The following is a 22,127-nucleotide window of genomic DNA, read 5'->3' as shown; positions in this document are numbered from 1 at the left end:
TTTTGGGAAGAATTAAAAAAGTCGTGATTTTGGCCAAAATCCGACAAAATCATAAGGGTATAGTCTTACAAAATCGTCAAATTTGGGCCAAAAATGAGAGTTTTCAAATTTCTCTCAGGATACGTAGAACGGACTACCAGCACCCACTAGACGCTTCTCTCGAGACAAAAGTAGCATAAGACGAAGTTTTACTCATTTAAATTCCATATTAAATGACCTCGAGATATGGTTTTTAATTTTCATTTTTCCACCAAAATATGAGTGTTTATACTACTCTTGTCACCTGGAAAGGAATCCAAGGGACGCCACACACCTCAGGTACAATTTTGAGAAGAATTAAAAAAGTCGTGATTTTGGCCAAAATCCGACAAAATCATAAGGGTATAGCCTTACAAAATCGTCAAATTTGGGCCAAATATGAGAGTTTTCAAATTTCTCTCAGGATACGTAGAACGGATTACCAGCACCCACTAGACGCTTCTCTCGAGACAAAAGTGGCATAAGACGGAGTTTTATTCATTTAAATTCCATATTAAATGACGTCGAGATATGGTTTTTAATTTTCATTTTTCCACCAAAATATGAGTGTTTATACTACTCTTGTCACCTGGAAAGGAATCCAAAGGGACGCCACACACCTCAGGTACAATTTTGGGAAGAATTAAAAAAGTCGTGATTTTGGCCAAAATCCGACAAAATCATAAGGGTATAGCCTTACAAAATCGTCAAATTTGGGCCAAATATGAGAGTTTTCAAATTTCTCTCAGGATACGTAGAACGGATTACCAGCACCCACTAGACGCTTCTCTCGAGACAAAAGTGGCATAAGACGGAGTTTTATTCATTTAAATTCCATATTAAATGACGTCGAGATATGGTTTTTAATTTTCATTTTTCCACCAAAATATGAGTGTTTATACTACTCTTGTCACCTGGAAAGGAATCCAAAGGGACGCCACACACCTCAGGTACAATTTTGAGAAGAATTAAAAAAGTCGTGATTTTGGCCAAAATCCGACAAAATCATAAGGGTATAGCCTTACAAAATCGTCATATTTGGGCCAAAAATGAAAGTTTTCAAATATCTCTCAGGATACGTAGAACGGACTACCAGCACCCACTAGACGCTTCTCTCGAGACAAAAGTGGCATAAGACGGAAGTTTTACTCATTTAAAATCCATATTAAATGACGTCGAGAAATGGTTTTTAATTTTCATTTTTCCACCAAAATATGAGTGTTTATACTACTCTTGTCACCTGGAAAGGAATCCAAAGGACGCCACACACCTCAGGTACAATTTTGAGAAGAATTAAAAAAGTCGTGATTTTGGCCAAAATCCGACAAAATCATAAGGGTATAGTCTTACAAAATCGTCAAATTTGGGCCAAATATGAGAGTTTTCAAATTTCTCTCAGGATACGTAGAACGGATTACCAGCACCCACTAGACGCTTCTCTCGAGACAAAAGTGGCATAAGACGAAGTTTTAGTCATTTAAATTCCATATTAAATGACGTCGAGATATGGTTTTCATTTTCATTTTTCCACCAAAATATGAGTGTTTATACTACTCTTGTCACCTGGAAAGGAATCCAAAGGGACGCCACACACCTCAGGTACAATTTTGGGAAGAATTAAAAAAGTCGTGATTTTGGAAAAAATCCGACAAAATCATAAGGGTATAGCCTTACAAAATCGTCATATTTGGGCCAAAAATGAAAGTTTTCAAATTTCTCTCAGGATACGTAGAACGGACTACCAGCACCCACTAGACGCTTCTCTCGAGACAAAAGTGGCATAAGACGAAGTTTTTCTCATTTAAATTCCATATTAAATGACGTCGAGATATGGTTTTTAATTTTCATTTTTCCACCAAAATATGAGTGTTTATACTACTCTTGTCACCTGGAAAGGAATCCAAAGGGCGCCACACATCCGAGGAACAATTTTGGGAAGAATTAAAAAAGTCGTGATTTTGGCCAAAATCCGACAAAATCATAAGGGTATAGTCTTACAAAATCGTCAAATTTGGGCCAAATATGAGAGTTTTCAAATTTCTCTCAGGATACGTAGAACGGATTACCAGCACCCACTACACGCTTCTCTCGAGACAAAAGTGGCATAAGACGAAGTTTTACTCATTTAAATTCCATATTAAATGACGTCGAGATATGGTTTTTAATTTTCATTTTTCCACCAAAATATGAGTGTTTATACTACTCTTGTCACCTGGAAAGGAATCCAAAGGGCGCCACACATCCGAGGTACAATTTTGGGAAGAATTAAAAAAGTCGTGATTTTGGCCAAAATCCGACAAAATCATAAGGGTATAGTCTTACAAAATCGTCAAATTTGGGCCAAATATGAGAGTTTTCAAATTTCTCTCAGGATACGTAGAACGGATTACCAGCACCCACTAGACGCTTCTCTCGAGACAAAAGTGGCATAAGACGAAGTTTTACTCATTTAAATTCCATATTAAATGACGTCGAGATATGGTTTTTAATTTTCATTTTTCCACCAAAATATGAGTGTTTATACTACTCTTGTCACCTGGAAAGGAATCCAAAGGGACGCCAAATACCTCAGGTACAATTTTGGGAAGAATTAAAAAAGTCGGGATTTTGGCCAAAATCCGACAAAATCATAAGGGTATATAGCCTTACAAAATCGTCATATTTGGGCCAAAAATGAAAGTTTTCAAATTTCTCTCAGGATACGTAGAACGGACTACCAACACCCACTAGACGCTTCTCTCGAGACAAAAGTGGCATGAGACGAAGTTTTACTCATTTAAATATCATATTAAATGACGTCGAGATATGGTTTTTAATTTTTATTTTTCCACCAAAATATGAGTGTTTATACTACTCTTGTCACCTGGAAAGGAATCCAAGGGACGCCACACACCTCAGGTACAATTTTGGGAAGAATTAAAAAAGTCGTGATTTTGGCCAAAATCCGACAAAATCATAAGGGTATAGTCTTACAAAATCGTCAAATTTGGGCCAAATATGAGAGTTTTCAAATTTCTCTCAGGATACGTAGAACGGATTACCAGCACCCACTAGACGCTTCTCTCGAGACAAAAGTGGCATAAGACGAAGTTTTAGTCATTTAAATTCCATATTAAATGACGTCGAGATATGGTTTTCATTTTCATTTTTCCACCAAAATATGAGTGTTTATACTACTCTTGTCACCTGGATAGGAATCCAAAGAGCGCCACACACCTCAGGTACAATTTTGGGAAGAATTAAAAAAGTCGTGATTTTGGCCAAAATCCGACAAAATCATAAGGGTATAGCCTTACAAAATCGTCATATTTGGGCCAAAAAAGAAAGTTTTCAAATTTCTCTCAGGATACGTAGAACGGACTACCAGCACCCACTAGACGCTTCTCTCGAGACAAAAGTGGCATGAGACGAAGTTTTATTCATTTAAATTCCATATTAAATGACGTCGAGATATGGTTTTTAATTTTCATTTTTCCACCAAAATATGAGTGTTTATACTACTCTTGTCACCTGGGAAGGAATCCAAAGGGACGCCAAATACCTCAGGTACAATTTTGGGAAGAATTAAAAAAGTCGTGATTTTGGCCAAAATCCGACAAAATCATAAGGGTATAGCCTATATGCTACTCTTGTCACCTGGAAAGGAATCCAAAGGGACGCCACACACCTCAGGTACAATTTTGGGAAGAATTAAAAAAGTCGTGATTTTGGCCAAAATCCGACAAAATCATAAGGGTATAGTCTTACAAAATCGTCAAATTTGGGCCAAATATGAGCGTTTTCAAATTTCTCTCAGGATACGTAGAACGGAATACCAGCACCCACTAGACGCTTCTCTCGAGACAAAAGTGGCATAAGACGAAGTTTTACTCATTTAAATTCCATATTAAATGACGTCGAGATATGGTTTTTAATTTTCATTTTTCCACCAAAATATGAGTGTTTATACTACTCTTGTCACCTGGAAAGGAATCCAAAGGGCGCCACAAACCTCAGGTACAATTTTGGGAAGAATTAAAAAAGTCGTGATTTTGGCCAAAATCCGACAAAATCATAAGGGTATAGTCTTACAAAATCGTCAAATTTGGGCCAAAAATGAGAGTTTTCAAATTTCTCTCAGGATACGTAGAACGGATTACCAGCACCCACTAGACGCTTCTCTCGAGACAAAAGTGGCATAAGACGAAGTTTTAGTCATTTAAATTCCATATTAAATGACGTCGAGATATGGTTTTTAATTTTCATTTTTCCACCAAAATATGAGTGTTTATACTACTCTTGTCACCTGGAAAGGAATCAAAGGGACGCCACACACCTCAGGTACAATTTTGAGAAGAATTAAAAAAGTCGTGATTTTGGCCAAAATCCGACAAAATCATAAGGGTATAGCCTTACAAAATCGTCAAATTTGGGCCAAATATGAGAGTTTTCAAATTTCTCTCAGGATACGTAGAACGGAATACCAGCACCCACTAGACGCTTCTCTCGAGACAAAAGTGGCATAAGACGAAGTTTTAGTCATTTAAATTCCATATTAAATGACGTCGAGATATGGTTTTTAATTTTCATTTTTCCACCAAAATATGAGTGTTTATACTATTCTTGTCACCTGGAAAGGAATCCAAAGGGCGCCACAAACCTCAGGTACAATTTTGGGAAGAATTAAAAAAGTCTTGATTTTGGCCAAAATCCGACAAAATCATAAGGGTATAGTCTTACAAAATCGTCAAATTTGGGCCAAAAATGAGAGTTTTCAAATTTCTCTCAGGATACGTAGAACGGATTACCAGCACCCACTAGACGCTTCTCTCGAGACAAAAGTGGCATAAGACGAAGTTTTAGTCATTTAAATTCCATATTAAATGACGTCGAGATATGGTTTTTAATTTTCATTTTTCCACCAAAATATGAGTGTTTATACTACTCTTGTCACCTGGAAAGGAATCAAAGGGACGCCACACACCTCAGGTACAATTTTGAGAAGAATTAAAAAAGTCGTGATTTTGGCCAAAATCCGACAAAATCATAAGGGTATAGCCTTACAAAATCGTCAAATTTGGGCCAAAAATGAAAGTTTTCAAATTTCTCTCAGGATACGTAGAACGGACTACCAGCACCCACTAGACGCTTCTCTCGAGACAAAAGTGGCATAAGACGGAAGTTTTACTCATTTAAAATCCATATTAAATGACGTCGAGAAATGGTTTTTAATTTTCATTTTTCCACCAAAATATGAGTGTTTATACTACTCTTGTCACCTGGAAAGGAATCCAAAGGACGCCACACACCTCAGGTACAATTTTGAGAAGAATTAAAAAAGTCGTGATTTTGGAAAAAATCCGACAAAATCATAAGGGTATAGTCTTACAAAATCGTCAAATTTGGGCCAAATATGAGAGTTTTCAAATTTCTCTCAGGATACGTAGAACGGAATACCAGCACCCACTAGACGCTTCTCTCGAGACAAAAGTGGCATAAGACGAAGTTTTACTCATTTAAATTCCATATTAAATGACGTCGAGATATGGTTTTTAATTTTCATTTTTCCACCAAAATATGAGTGTTTATACTACTCTTGTCACCTGGAAAGGAATCCAAAGGGCGCCACAAACCTCAGGTACAATTTTGGGAAAAATTAAAAAAGTCGTGATTTTGGCCAAAATCCGACAAAATCATAAGGGTATAGTCTTACAAAATCGTCAAATTTGGGCCAAAAATGAGAGTTTTCAAATTTCTCTCAGGATACGTAGAACGGATTACCAGCACCCACTAGACGCTTCTCTCGAGACAAAAGTGGCATGAGACGAAGTTTTAGTCATTTAAATTCCATATTAAATGACGTCGAGATATGGTTTTTAATTTTCATTTTTCCACCAAAATATGAGTGTTTATACTACTCTTGTCACCTGGAAAGGAATCAAAGGGACGCCACACACCTCAGGTACAATTTTGAGAAGAATTAAAAAAGTCGTGATTTTGGCCAAAATCCGACAAAATCATAAGGGTATAGCCTTACAAAATCGTCAAATTTGGGCCAAAAATGAAAGTTTTCAAATTTCTCTCAGGATACGTAGAACGGACTACCAGCACCCACTAGACGCTTCTCTCGAGACAAAAGTGGCATAAGACGGAAGTTTTACTCATTTAAAATCCATATTAAATGACGTCGAGAAATGGTTTTTAATTTTCATTTTTCCACCAAAATATGAGTGTTTATACTACTCTTGTCACCTGGAAAGGAATCCAAAGGACGCCACACACCTCAGGTACAATTTTGAGAAGAATTAAAAATGTCGTGATTTTGGAAAAAATCCGACAAAATCATAAGGGTATAGTCTTACAAAATCGTCAAATTTGGGCCAAATATGAGAGTTTTCAAATTTCTCTCAGGATACGTAGAACGGAATACCAGCACCCACTAGACGCTTCTCTCGAGACAAAAGTGGCATAAGACGAAGTTTTACTCATTTAAATTCCATATTAAATGACGTCGAGATATGGTTTTTAATTTTCATTTTTCCACCAAAATATGAGTGTTTATACTACTCTTGTCACCTGGAAAGGAATCCAAAGGGCGCCACAAACCTCAGGTACAATTTTGGGAAAAATTAAAAAAGTCGTGATTTTGGCCAAAATCCGACAAAATCATAAGGGTATAGTCTTACAAAATCGTCAAATTTGGGCCAAAAATGAGAGTTTTCAAATTTCTCTCAGGATACGTAGAACGGATTACCAGCACCCACTAGACGCTTCTCTCGAGACAAAAGTGGCATGAGACGAAGTTTTAGTCATTTAAATTCCATATTAAATGACGTCGAGATATGGTTTTTAATTTTCATTTTTCCACCAAAATATGAGTGTTTATACTACTCTTGTCACCTGGAAAGGAATCAAAGGGACGCCACACACCTCAGGTACAATTTTGAGAAGAATTAAAAAAGTCGTGATTTTGGCCAAAATCCGACAAAATCATAAGGGTATAGCCTTACAAAATCGTCAAATTTGGGCCAAATATGAGAGTTTTCAAATTTCTCTCAGGATACGTAGAACGGAATACCAGCACCCACTAGACGCTTCTCTCGAGATAAAAGTGGCATAAGACGAAGTTTTACTCATTTAAATTCCATATTAAATGACGTCGAGATATGGTTTTTAATTTTCATTTTTCCACCAAAATATGAGTGTTTATACTACTCTTGTCACCTGGAAAGGAATCCAAAGGGCGCCACAAACCTCAGGTACAATTTTGGGAAGAATTAAAAAAGTCGTGATTTTGGAAAAAATCCGACAAAATCATAAGGGTATAGTCTTACAAAATCGTCAAATTTGGGCCAAAAATGAGAGTTTTCAAATTTCTCTCAGGATACGTAGAACGGATTACCAGCACCCACTAGACGCTTCTCTCGAGACAAAAGTGGCATAAGACGAAGTTTTAGTCATTTAAATTCCATATTAAATGACGTCGAGATATGGTTTTTAATTTTCATTTTTCCACCAAAATATGAGTGTTTATACTACTCTTGTCACCTGGAAAGGAATCAAAGGGACGCCACACACCTCAGGTACAATTTTGAGAAGAATTAAAAAAGTCGTGATTTTGGCCAAAATCCGACAAAATCATAAGGGTATATAGCCTTACAAAATCGTCATATTTGGGCCAAAAATGAAAGTTTTCAAATTTCTCTCAGGATACGTAGAACGGACTACCAGCACCCACTAGACGCTTCTCTCGAGACAAAAGTGGCATGAGACGAAGTTTTACTCATTTAAATATCATATTAAATGACGTCGAGATATGGTTTTTAATTTTTATTTTTCCACCAAAATATGAGTGTTTATGCTACTCTTGTCACCTGGAAAGGAATCCAAAGGGACGCCACACACCTCAGGTACAATTTTGAGAAGAATTAAAAAAGTCGTGATTTTGGCCAAAATCCGACAAAATCATAAGGGTATAGCCTTACAAAATCGTCAAATTTGGGCCAAAAATGAAAGTTTTCAAATTTCTCTCAGGATACGTAGAACGGACTACCAGCACCCACTAGACGCTTCTCTCGAGACAAAAGTGGCATAAGACGGAAGTTTTACTCATTTAAATTCCATATTAAATGACGTCGAGATATGGTTTTTAATTTTCATTTTTCCACCAAAATATGAGTGTTTATACTACTCTTGTCACCTGGAAAGGAATCCAAAGGGCGCCACAAACCTCAGGTACAATTTTGGGAAAAATTAAAAAAGTCGTGATTTTGGCCAAAATCCGACAAAATCATAAGGGTATAGTCTTACAAAATCGTCAAATTTGGGCCAAAAATGAGAGTTTTCAAATTTCTCTCAGGATACGTAGAACGGATTACCAGCACCCACTAGACGCTTCTCTCGAGACAAAAGTGGCATGAGACGAAGTTTTAGTCATTTAAATTCCATATTAAATGACGTCGAGATATGGTTTTTAATTTTCATTTTTCCACCAAAATATGAGTGTTTATACTACTCTTGTCACCTGGAAAGGAATCAAAGGGACGCCACACACCTCAGGTACAATTTTGAGAAGAATTAAAAAAGTCGTGATTTTGGCCAAAATCCGACAAAATCATAAGGGTATAGCCTTACAAAATCGTCAAATTTGGGCCAAAAATGAAAGTTTTCAAATTTCTCTCAGGATACGTAGAACGGACTACCAGCACCCACTAGACGCTTCTCTCGAGACAAAAGTGGCATCAGACGAAGTTTTATTCATTTAAATTCCATATTAAATGACGTCGAGATATGGTTTTTAATTTTCATTTTTCCACCAAAATATGAGTGTTTATACTACTCTTGTCACCTGGAAAGGAATCCAAAGGGCGCCACAAACCTCAGGTACAATTTTGGGAAGAATTAAAAAAGTCGTGATTTTGGCCAAAATCCGACAAAATCATAAGGGTAAAGTCTTACAAAATCGTCAAATTTGGGCCAAAAATGAGAGTTTTCAAATTTCTCTCAGGATACGTAGAACGGATTACCAGCACCCACTAGACGCTTCTCTCGAGACAAAAGTGGCATGAGACGAAGTTTTAGTCATTTAAATTCCATATTAAATGACGTCGAGATATGGTTTTTAATTTTCATTTTTCCACCAAAATATGAGTGTTTATACTACTCTTGTCACCTGGAAAGGAATCAAAGGGACGCCACACACCTCAGGTACAATTTTGAGAAGAATTAAAAAAGTCGTGATTTTGGCCAAAATCCGACAAAATCATAAGGGTATAGCCTTACAAAATCGTCAAATTTGGGCCAAAAATGAAAGTTTTCAAATTTCTCTCAGGATACGTAGAACGGACTACCAGCACCCACTAGACGCTTCTCTCGAGACAAAAGTGGCATAAGACGGAAGTTTTACTCATTTAAAATCCATATTAAATGACGTCGAGAAATGGTTTTTAATTTTCATTTTTCCACCAAAATATGAGTGTTTATACTACTCTTGTCACCTGGAAAGGAATCCAAAGGACGCCACACACCTCAGGTACAATTTTGAGAAGAATTAAAAAAGTCGTGATTTTGGCCAAAATCCGACAAAATCATAAGGGTATAGTCTTACAAAGTCGTCAAATTTGGGCCAAATATGAGAGTTTTCAAATTTCTCTCAGGATACGTAGAACGGATTACCAGCACCCACTAGACGCTTCTCTCGAGACAAAAGTGGCATTAGACGAAGTTTTTGTCATTTAAATTCCATATTAAATGACGTCGAGATATGGTTTTCATTTTCATTTTTCCACCAAAATATGAGTGTTTATACTACTCTTGTCACCTGGAAAGGAATCCAAAGGGACGCCAAATACCTCAGGTACAATTTTGGGAAGAATTAAAAAAGTCGTGTTTTTGGCCAAAATCCGACAAAATCATAAGGGTATAGTCTTACAAAATCGTCATATTTGGGCCAAAAATGAAAGTTTTCAAATTTCTCTCAGGATACGTAGAACGGACTACCAGCACCCACTAGACGCTTCTCTCGAGACAAAAGTGGCATAAGACGAAGTTTTACTCATTTAAATTCCATATTAAATGACGTCGAGATATGGTTTTTAATTTTCATTTTTCCACCAAAATATGAGTGTTTATACTACTCTTGTCACCTGGAAAGGAATCCAAAGGGCGCCACAAACCTCAGGTACAATTTTGGGAAGAATTAAAAAAGTCGTGATTTTGGCCAAAATCCGACAAAATCATAAGGGTATAGTCTTACAAAATCGTCAAATTTGGGCCAAAAATGAGAGTTTTCAAATTTCTCTCAGGATACGTAGAACGGATTACCAGCACCCACTAGACGCTTCTCTCGAGACAAAAGTGGCAGAAGACGAAGTTTTACTCATTTAAATTCCATATTAAATGACGTCGAGATATGGTTTTTAATTTTCATTTTTCCACCAAAATATGAGTGTTTATAACTACTCTTGTCACCTGGAAAGGAATCCAAAGGACGCCACACACCTCAGGTACAATTTTGAGAAGAATTAAAAAAGTCGTGATTTTGGCCAAAATCCGACAAAATCATAAGGGTATAGTCTTACAAAGTCGTCAAATTTGGGCCAAATATGAGAGTTTTCAAATTTCTCTCAGGATACGTAGAACGGATTACCAGCACCCACTAGACGCTTCTCTCGAGACAAAAGTGGCATTAGACGAAGTTTTTGTCATTTAAATTCCATATTAAATGACGTCGAGATATGGTTTTCATTTTCATTTTTCCACCAAAATATGAGTGTTTATACTACTCTTGTCACCTGGATAGGAATCCAAAGAGCGCCACACACCTCAGGTACAATTTTGGGAAGAATTAAAAAAGTCGTGATTTTGGCCAAAATCCGACAAAATCATAAGGGTATAGCCTTACAAAATCGTCATATTTGGGCCAAAAATGAAAGTTTTCAAATTTCTCTCAGGATACGTAGAACGGACTACCAGCACCCACTAGACGCTTCTCTCGAGACAAAAGTGGCATGAGACGAAGTTTTATTCATTTAAATTCCATATTAAATGACGTCGAGATATGGTTTTTAATTTTCATTTTTCCACCAAAATATGAGTGTTTATACTACTCTTGTCACCTGGAAAGGAATCAAAGGGACGCCACACACCTCAGGTACAATTTTGAGAAGAATTAAAAAAGTCGTGATTTTGGCCAAAATCCGACAAAATCATAAGGGTATAGCCTTACAAAATCGTCAAATTTGGGCCAAAAATGAAAGTTTTCAAATTTCTCTCAGGATACGTAGAACGGACTACCAGCACCCACTAGACGCTTCTCTCGAGACAAAAGTGGCATAAGACGGAAGTTTTACTCATTTAAAATCCATATTAAATGACGTCGAGAAATGGTTTTTAATTTTCATTTTTCCACCAAAATATGAGTGTTTATACTACTCTTGTCACCTGGAAAGGAATCCAAAGGACGCCACACACCTCAGGTACAATTTTGAGAAGAATTAAAAAAGTCGTGATTTTGGCCAAAATCCGACAAAATCATAAGGGTATAGTCTTACAAAGTCGTCAAATTTGGGCCAAATATGAGAGTTTTCAAATTTCTCTCAGGATACGTAGAACGGATTACCAGCACCCACTAGACGCTTCTCTCGAGACAAAAGTGGCATTAGACGAAGTTTTTGTCATTTAAATTCCATATTAAATGACGTCGAGATATGGTTTTCATTTTCATTTTTCCACCAAAATATGAGTGTTTATACTACTCTTGTCACCTGGAAAGGAATCCAAAGGGACGCCAAATACCTCAGGTACAATTTTGGGAAGAATTAAAAAAGTCGTGTTTTTGGCCAAAATCCGACAAAATCATAAGGGTATAGTCTTACAAAATCGTCATATTTGGGCCAAAAATGAAAGTTTTCAAATTTCTCTCAGGATACGTAGAACGGACTACCAGCACCCACTAGACGCTTCTCTCGAGACAAAAGTGGCATAAGACGAAGTTTTACTCATTTAAATTCCATATTAAATGACGTCGAGATATGGTTTTTAATTTTCATTGTTCCACCAAAATATGAGTGTTTATACTACTCTTGTCACCTGGAAAGGAATCCAAAGGGACGCCACACACCTCAGGTACAATTTTGGGAAGAATTAAAAAAGTCGTGATTTTGGCCAAAATCCGACAAAATCATAAGGGTATAACCTTACAAAATCGTCATATTTGGGCCAAAAATGAAAGTTTTCAAATTTCTCTCAGGATACGTAGAACGGACTACCAGCACCCACTAGACGCTTCTCTCGAGACAAAAGTGGCATGAGACGAAGTTTTACTCATTTAAATATCATATTAAATGACGTCGAGATATGGTTTTTAATTTTCATTTTTCCACCAAAATATGAGTGTTTATGCTACTCTTGTCACCTGGAAAGGAATCCAAAGGGACGCCACACACCTCAGGTACAATTTTGGGAAGAATTAAAAAAGTCGTGACTTTGGCCAAAATCCGACAAAATCATAAGGGTATAGCCTTACAAAATCGTCATATTTGGGCCAAAAATGAAAGTTTTCAAATTTCTCTCAGGATACGTAGAACGGACTACCAGCACCCACTAGACGCTTCTCTCGAGACAAAAGTGGCATAAGACGAAGTTTTACTCATTTAAATTCCATATTAAATGACGTCGAGATATGGTTTTTAATTTTCATTTTTCCACCAAAATATGAGTGTTGATACTACTCTTGTCACCTGGAAAGGAATCCAAAGGGACGCCAAATACCTCAGGTACAATTTTGGGAAGAATTAAAAAAGTCGGGATTTTGGCCAAAATCCGACAAAATCATAAGGGTATAGCCTTACAAAATCGTCATATTTGGGCCAAAAATGAAAGTTTTCAAATTTCTCTCAGGATACGTAGAACGGACTACCAGCACCCACTAGACGCTTCTCTCGAGACAAAAGTGGCATAAGACGAAGTTTTACTCATTTAAATTCCATATTAAATGACGTCGAGATATGGTTTTTAATTTTCATTTTTCCACCAAAATATGAGTGTTTATACTACTCTTGTCACCTGGAAAGGAATCCAAAGGGACGCCACACACCTCAGGTACAATTTTGGGAAGAATTAAAAAAGTCGTGATTTTGGCCAAAATCCGACAAAATCATAAGGGTATAGCCTTACAAAATCGTCATATTTGGGCCAAAAATGAAAGTTTTCAAATTTCTCTCAGGATACGTAGAACGGACTACCAGCACCCACTAGACGCTTCTCTCGAGACAAAAGTGGCATAAGACGAAGTTTTATTCATTTAAATTCCATATTAAATGACGTCGAGATATGGTTTTCATTTTCATTTTCCCACCAAAATATGAGTGTTTATACTACTCTTGTCACCTGGAAAGGAATCCAAAGGGCGCCACACATCCGAGGTACAATTTTGAGAAGAATTAAAAAAGTCGTGATTTTGGCCAAAATCCGACAAAATCATAAGGGTATAGTCTTACAAAATCTTCAAATTTGGGCCAAATATGAGAGTTTTCAAATTTCTCTCAGGATACGTAGAACGGATTACCAGCACCCACTAGACGCTTCTCTCGAGACAAAAGTGGCATGAGACGAAGTTTTATTCATTTAAATTCCATATTAAATGACGTCGAGATATGGTTTTTAATTTTCATTTTTCCACCAAAATATGAGTGTTGATACTACTCTTGTCACCTGGAAAGGAATCCAAAGGACGCCAAATACCTCAGGTACAATTTTGGGAAGAATTAAAAAAGTCGGGATTTTGGCCAAAATCCGACAAAATCATAAAAGTATAGCCTTACAAAATCGTCATATTTGGGCCAAAAATGAAAGTTTTCAAATTTCTCTCAGGATACGTAGAACGGACTACCAGCACCCACTAGACGCTTCTCTCGAGACAAAAGTGGCATAAGACGGAAGTTTTACCCATTTAAATTCCATATTAAATGACGTCGAGAAATGGTTTTTAAGTTTCATTTTTCCACCAAAATATGAGTGTTTATACTACTCTTGTCACCTGGAAAGGAATCCAAAGGGCGCCACAAACCTCAGGTACAATTTTGGGAAGAATTAAAAAAGTCGTGATTTTGGCCAAAATCCGACAAAATCATAAGGGAATAGTCTTACAAAATCGTCAAATTTGGGCCAAATATGAGAGTTTTCAAATTTCTCTCAGGATACGTAGAACGGACTACCAGCACCCACTAGACGCTTCTCTCGAGACAAAAGTGGCATCAGACGAAGTTTTACTCATTTAAATTCCATATTAAATGACGTCGAGATATGGTTTTTAATTTTCATTTTTCCACCAAAATATGAGTGTTTATACTACTCTTGTCACCTGGAAAGGAATCCAAAGGGACGCCACACACCTCAGGTACAATTTTGGGAAGAATTAAAAAAGTCGTGATTTTGGCCAAAATCCGACAAAATCATAAGGGTATAGCCTTACAAAATCGTCATATTTGGGCCAAATTTGAGAGTTTTCAAATTTCTCTCAGGATACGTAGAACGGACTACCAGCACCCACTAGACGCTTCTCTCGAGACAAAAGTGGCATAAGACGAAGTTTTACTCATTTAAATTCCATATTAAATGACGTCGAGATATGGTTTTTAATTTTCATTTTTCCACCAAAATATGAGTGTTTATACTACTCTTGTCACCTGGAAAGGAATCAAAGGGACGCCACACACCTCAGGTACAATTTTGAGAAGAATTAAAAAAGTCGTGATTTTGGCCAAAATCCGACAAAATCATAAGGGTATATATAGCCTTACAAAATCGTCAAATTTGGGCCAAATATGAGAGTTTTCAAATTTCTCTCAGGATACGTAGAACGGACTACCAACACCCACTAGACGCTTCTCTCGAGACAAAAGTGGCATGAGACGAAGTTTTATTCATTTAAATTCCATATTAAATGACGTCGAGATATGGTTTTTAATTTTCATTTTTCCACCAAAATATGAGTGTTTATACTACTCTTGTCACCTGGAAAGGAATCCAAAGGGACGCCAAATACCTCAGGTACAATTTTGGGAAGAATTAAAAAAGTCGGGATTTTGGCCAAAATCCGACAAAATCATAAGGGTATAGCCTTACAAAATCGTCATATTTGGGCCAAAAATGAAAGTTTTCAAATTTCTCTCAGGATACGTAGAACGGACTACCAGCACCCACTAGACGCTTCTCTCGAGACAAAAGTGGCATAAGACGAAGTTTTATTCATTTAAATTCCATATTAAATGACGTCGAGATATGGTTTTCATTTTCATTTTCCCACCAAAATATGAGTGTTTATACTACTCTTGTCACCTGGAAAGGAATCCAAAGGGCGCCACACACCTCAGGTACAATTTTGGGAAGAATTAAAAAAGTCGTGATTTTGGCCAAAATCCGACAAAATCATAAGGGTATAGCCTTACAAAATCGTCATATTTGGGCCAAATATGAGAGTTTTCAAATTTCTCTCAGGATACGTAGAACGGACTACCAGCACCCACTAGACGCTTCTCTCGAGACAAAAGTGGCATGAGACGAAGTTTTACTCATTTAAATATCATATTAAATGACGTCGAGATATGGTTTTTAATTTTCATTTTTCCACCAAAATATGAGTGTTTATACTACTCTTGTCACCTGGATAGGAATCCAAAGGGACGCCACACACCTCAGGTACAATTTTGGGAAGAATTAAAAAAGTCGTGATTTTGGCCAAAATCCGACAAAATCATAAGGGTATAGCCTTACAAAATCGTCATATTTGGGCCAAAAATGAAAGTTTTCAAATTTCTCTCAGGATACGTAGAACGGACTACCAGCACCCACTAGACGCTTCTCTCGAGACAAAAGTGGCATAAGACGAAGTTTTACTCATTTAAATTCCATATTAAATGACGTCGAGATATGGTTTTTAATTTTCATTTTTCCACCAAAATATGAGTGTTTATACTACTCTTGTCACCTGAAAAGGAATCCAAAGGGCGCCACACATCCGAGGTACAATTTTGGGAAGAATTAAAAAAGTCGTGATTTTGGCCAAAATCCGACAAAATCATAAGGGTATAGTCTTACAAAATCGTCAAATTTGGGCCAAATATGAGAGTTTTCAAATTTCTCTCAGGATACGTAGAACGGATTACCAGCACCCACTAGACGCTTCTCTCGAGACAAAAGTGGCATAAGACGAAGTTTTACTCATTTAAATTCCATATTAAATGACGTCGAGATATGGTTTTTAATTTTCATTTTTCCACCAAAATATGAGTGTTTATACTACTCTTGTCACCTGGAAAGGAATCCAAAGGGACGCCACACACCTCAGGTACAATTTTGAGAAGAATTAAAAAAGTCGTGATTTTGGCCAAATTCCGACAAAATCATAATCGCCTTACAAAATCGTCATATTTGGGCCAAAAATGAAAGTTTTCAAATTTTTCTCAGGATACGTAGAACGGACTACCAGCACCCACTAGACGCTTCTCTCGAGACAAGAGTGGCATATGACGAAGTTTTACTCATTTAAATTCCATATTAAATGACGTCGAGATATGGCTTTTAATTTTCATTTTCCACCAAAATATGAGTGTTTATACTACTCTTGTCACCTGGAAAGGAATCCAAAGGACGCCACACACCTCAGGTACAATTTTGAGAAGAATTAAGAAAGTCGGGATTTTGGACAAAATCCGACAAAATCATAACGGATGTGTGTAAATTTTCAAGTGATAGGCAAAACCGCTTTACAGTCGTGGCGACGCCGCCACTGACCACCTTTTGTAACCTGCATCTAGACGAATCGAAGGTGTAGCTAGTTAAAGCAGAAAGTATTATATTAACAAACAGCTCTAATCAAAAGATCATCCCTTGAAGACAACAATTTGAAGAAAGTTTTTTGCTTTTCGAGTATTGAACTTGTGGACTTACCTTTTTGATTGCCATTTACAGCAGGCGACTGTTAAGACAACAGCGAGTAGTAATATAATCGTAACCGATGACACAATTAGACCAATAGCAAGCATTACCGAGGGCGTTTTAGATGCTAAGTAAAGAGAGAAAACACACGTAGATTGTCTACATTTGATGTTATTTTAACCTTTTACTTTGTCACTCAAAATGTACTCTTTAAAGGGGGGGGGGGGTATTTTAAGTTCGATTACAGTCAATGTGGCATTAGTAGATGAGACTAAGTTATGTCAAACTGGCTTTGTATAACTGTCAAGACGGTTACTTTCGGGAGGGGGGGGGGGGCGGAGGTGGAATGGGGGTGCCACGTTGTTAAGTTTCTTGCATGCCTTAGATATTATATATATTTTTGTACCATGTGAGTCGAGAATGTTGTCTGATGATGTGAATGACGCCTCTGATTGTTGTGACGTCAAAGTCACCTGACCTTTAAAATGAAATTAAAACATTCCGATATTGATTTACAATTGTTTATTTATTAATATATGTTTGTTTGAAAGAAGAATGATTGAAGAAATAACGCCATTACATTATGCCTTTCTTCATTTATATATTTTTAGTGGGGGTGCATGGGGAGGGGGGGGGGTAGGTTTTGCGTTGTTAATTTTCTTGTTTGCTTTAGATTATTTTTTTTTTTTAGATATTTATTTTCGTACCATGTGAGTCGATACTGTTTACTGATGATGTGAATGAAGCCTCTGACGGTTGCGACGTCGAAGTCACCTGAACTGTAATATGAAGTTAAAATGTTCCAATGTATTATTTATGTATGTTTTTATTTCTTCTGAAACTTATTGGAGAGATATTTCCATGATATATATCCTATTTATCAATATATTTCATAAAACGGCAACACATCAAACCAAAACATTAAAACGGCAGCACATTAAACCAAAACATTAAAACGGCAACACTTCAAACCAAAACATTAACGTAACCAGGTGCGTATCCAGGGGGGGGGGCGTTGGGGGCCCGCGCCCCCCGGGTAAGGAAAAGAGGAGAGAAAAAAGAGAAGAAACAAGGGAAAAGGAGGGGGAAAAAAGAAAAGGAGGAGAGGAAGGAAGGGAAAAGAAAGGAGAAAATAAGGAGAAAAGGGAAAAGAAAGGAGAACAGGAGGGAGTAGAAGATAAACGCCAAGACCTCGGGAAGAGAAAGAGGAACAGTCATAATTACAGCGTTGACCCCTATAATATACACAGGGTAGCCAGTGACAGATCGAGGATTACGGAGGGGACGTGCGCCTCACCCTACCCCTTACACCGACAACTCCATTTTTGACGTTTCCATTTTTCCTCTTTCACTAATGTATCTATATACTATATATGGTCTATCATAACGCGTGTGTGTGTATGGACTCCTTAAACAATTGTACAATTGTGCTATGGAACCAACTGTGGCTGGTCTTGAACTCAACCGAGTCGTCGGGGAACATGACGCATTTCGGGAAGGGGCGACCGCCCCCCCCCACCCGAGCAAACTTTCTTTATGATATCGCTAGTAATTTCAAAAAAGACAATGCTTAGATGCAACTTACAAGGCCTGGGAAGTGTCATTTCCAGCGATCGGGGAGGCATTTTGGGCCAAAATTTTCTTGTACGCTTCGCGCCAACTGATGGTGGCGCTACGCTTAGATAGTTTGCCTACAGGCTTCGCCCCTCCCTTGGCAAAGCAAAGAGCAGATATCACATCATATCAGTGAGCATGAAAATGCAGGTTCCAGGGTGAACAGCCTCAAAACTGTCTATGTGTGTAGTAGGAGCCCAATTGGACTTGGGGGCTGTAACGACTTGCCCGAAAAATATAACCAAAATTTTTCGCGCGCTTCGCGCGCATTCAACATGTTAATGTCAATATTATATAAGCAAGCATCGGTCATTACATCGCATCGTGTACCGTACGGTCCGTCAAAGTTGCGCAGTACACCGCCGGATGCTAATGTAAACAACCAAATGTCTTATGGAGAAAAAGAATACAGGTCCAATTATGTCAAAACTCTCTTTTACAGTGGTAATGGCGAATTAGTCGGCCAAGCTTAGAACTTTATTTTAATTACCAAGGAGATCATTTTTAAACTATTCATTTCCTTAAGCTACACCATTGCTATTAATTTTTCTTTCAGTAGGTGCCCGAAAAATTCTCAGCATATTGCCCGAATTTTCAGGGGAAAAAATCTGGTTGGGGGGGGGGGGGGCTGCAGCCCCCGCCTCCTACGCCTATGTGTGTAGTACGTGTTCGGTTATCTGATATCGGAAATATCTGCTATTTTTCATTTCCTTCAACCAAGTTTTATAATAGCCGTTATAAGAGGTTGCAATATTTCTACACCAATAAATTAACTGTGTCGGAATTTTCCAAAATTTCCTCACCAACATTCTTCATCATACTTCCCTCTACTCGTGCAATTTTGACCTGTCTGTTAGTGGTTGAAGGGGGTTTTTCTATATTGGTTGTCCATAGATTCAATTTTGTGCAACATTATGGGTATGTTTTGAAGTGATTTTATTCACGAGAAATGGGAATTTTCAAATTCTAAACAAATAATGGGCTTAAAACCATGAAAAGTGGGGCTTTCGGATATTGTGGGCCGTGACGTAGAATCACCTACAAAAGCAATGATCCACAGGATATGCAATCAGGTCGAACATGATGTGTGACTGGTGACAATCTTCAAAAATGTTATGGATGGAATCAAAACTACTGGGAAATACTTGGTACTCAGGCAAAAGTGTACATCTGGTTGGTCATTTTCAAGCCCGAGAAGTGCCATTTCCGGTGATCTGGGGGATATCAAAACCAGAAATTTTCTTGTACGCTCCGCGCCAACCGATGGTGGCGCTCCGCTTAGATAGTAATTCGCGCCCCCCCGGGTTAGAAAATCCTGGATACGCGCCTGGTAACCTCTCCTTGCCCAGTAAATTGTCATGAACGGATCCATCTTTTGATGATTCAAGTAATTTGATAGTGCAACATAACATACTGACATGTAATGTCCTCGCTAACAAACCGATCCTCGTTGACAGGTTGGTTGCGATTTATAGCAATGACAATTTCTAGGTTTGAATAAAAATGGTGACAATTTCAACAATCAAAGCGGCTAAACGTGAACAAAGGTAAGATTGGAATGTGTTATTTTACCAGGATGCTTACTTGTCGGACCACAACTACCATTTACCACTCATCCACCCCACTCCCACCCCGCCGACAACTCGCATCCAAACGATTTCTTATACATAAGACGGTCATTTTGGAGTCGGGTTTTGTATGGAAGTGTAAAAGGGACATGCACATCAGATTTTCGCCTTTTTGTCGAGATAAAAGCAAATGTGTAAAACGGCAATTTCAGACTGAATATATCTCGTCATAACTGCTATTTTCCGATTTTTAAGTTCTTCCCAGACAGTCAAGCGTTAATTTTCAAAGTTTTTGACATTTTGGCAAGATGGTAGTAAGTGTATAAAAACGGTCACTTTCAAATGTTTCAACGTTTTGCAACCCGTGTAAGTCGTCAATGTGCATGTCGCTTCTTCGCCACCGTGATTTCGGCGCGTTGTCTTTTAAATTTGTCCACAAATTTCTCACAGATCCTTAGCCTGCAGTACCGTTCACTACTATAGAACGCCAAAAGGTTCATAAGCTTTGTACTGGCATTCATTCATTTTCAATGACATGATGAAAACTAACCACAGACAAAAAAATGATAATTTACACTGATAACAAAAAAGGTACACGATGACAAGATCAAATTCGCTTTCGGCGTCCCATAGGTGACAACCATCGTGAATTCTTACCTGAACAATCGGTTGCCTGACAAACAAAGGGATAATGCATTTGTCCACAGTGAGCGTAGTCCAATAGGCCCGTTACATTGTTTACTACAACACAATTCAATGACGGTGAATTAGCTGCATTAAAATCAGGAAATCTGCAAGAATAATATGAAATTCTAGTTCAGTGAAGAAAATGTTCCTTTATGCGGAAGGCTGCACGGTTATTTAACAAATAAAACTAACGAACAAACACACCAGTATGACAGGGATGAGCATTATGAACAAGAGAGCCTATGAAGATACTGTTTCCAGGGAGCTGTTACTCTAATATAGCAGCAGGGAGTTGTTATAGAACAACTCCCTTGGTATACTGTTTCCAGGGAGCTGTTACTCTAGTAGCAGCTCCCAGGTGTTTCCTTTCCTATGATATTGGATATCCAAATATGACAGTTAGGTACATTTTCTCTTCGACGTGAAAAAGATGTCAAGTAAATTTTATTCGGCAGGACAATATTTACCTGCTAAATAATTTCCGGTATATAAAATACACGGGAGAAATTATTGTAAGACCGCAACCCCAACCTCCACCCTCCAACCGGTGGGGCCGGGGCCTTGAAACAAACTAGAAAATATCGCGACCTACGCATGCCTGAAGCAAGCCCGCGTTCTTGGGAACGGCCTACAAGAGGAACTTGGCCTTCTTAGATATCTAAATCTGGCGGCGCCTCGAGTGCCACTGACCCAGTAGCGCACCGGTATATCTATAAGGCAATCCACCTCTGTTCATACCTCTCAGTGGAGACTGTTTCGTTGTTTGACGTGAATATGATCTCATCCTCAGTCGTTTTGTCATTGAGTATCCAGGTCAACTCATTTTCTCCAAAGTGTGCTATCTGTGTCATAACTATTTGCTGAAAGGGAAGATATACAAATATATATAAGAAAAGTGATGCTATCCGTCAATATCCATCATTACACACTGTTGTATTACCAATAAGGTCAGAACAATTTTTTGCTATTAATTAGATCGTTATTAATGGGTTTACCTCAATAGACACGAGTGTTTAATAATAGAAATTAAGTCCAGTTCATTTCGATTCCGTATATTGTTTTAACCATCATACAGCTCAGAGTTTATTGATATTGTTTTTTTAATTAAGAGTTTATAACCTTTTTTCTTATAATGGATCGAGTCTATGCGTTTAGTTAGGGGCTAATCAACGGTCTACTATATGTTTATCGTAGGATAATGCACGAACGTGGGTATAACTCAAGCTATGCACGATGCCGTAGGCTGAGTACATTCAGTTATATCAACGAGAGTGCAACAAATTTATCCGCTGGTGAATTTACTGCATGTGCATTATCCATAGA

General features: G+C 37.8%; 1 protein-coding gene across 2 annotated transcripts in view; it reads right to left on the bottom strand.

Annotated features, from left to right (window-relative positions):
• The window catches only part of LOC139973054 (uncharacterized), a 42,605-nt gene that overhangs the window by 8,606 nt on the left and 11,872 nt on the right, over positions 1-22,127 (bottom strand). The window contains exons 6-9 of one of the 2 annotated variants that reach the window (XM_071979420.1): positions 21,543-21,664; positions 20,775-20,908; positions 17,643-17,714; positions 16,948-17,062 (exon numbers count right to left, since the gene is read on the bottom strand). In XM_071979420.1, coding sequence (XP_071835521.1) covers positions 16,948-17,062; positions 17,643-17,714; positions 20,775-20,908; positions 21,543-21,664 — 443 coding nt within the window. The remainder of the gene's footprint in view (positions 1-16,947; positions 17,063-17,642; positions 17,715-20,774; positions 20,909-21,542; positions 21,665-22,127) is intronic. The other variant, XM_071979421.1, reaches the window with a different exon arrangement.

The sequence above is a fragment of the Apostichopus japonicus genome, chromosome 9, assembly GCF_037975245.1.
Source record: "Apostichopus japonicus isolate 1M-3 chromosome 9, ASM3797524v1, whole genome shotgun sequence".
Lineage (NCBI taxonomy): Eukaryota > Metazoa > Echinodermata > Holothuroidea > Aspidochirotida > Stichopodidae > Apostichopus > Apostichopus japonicus.
This window is presented reverse-complemented; position numbering and strand designations above follow the sequence as displayed.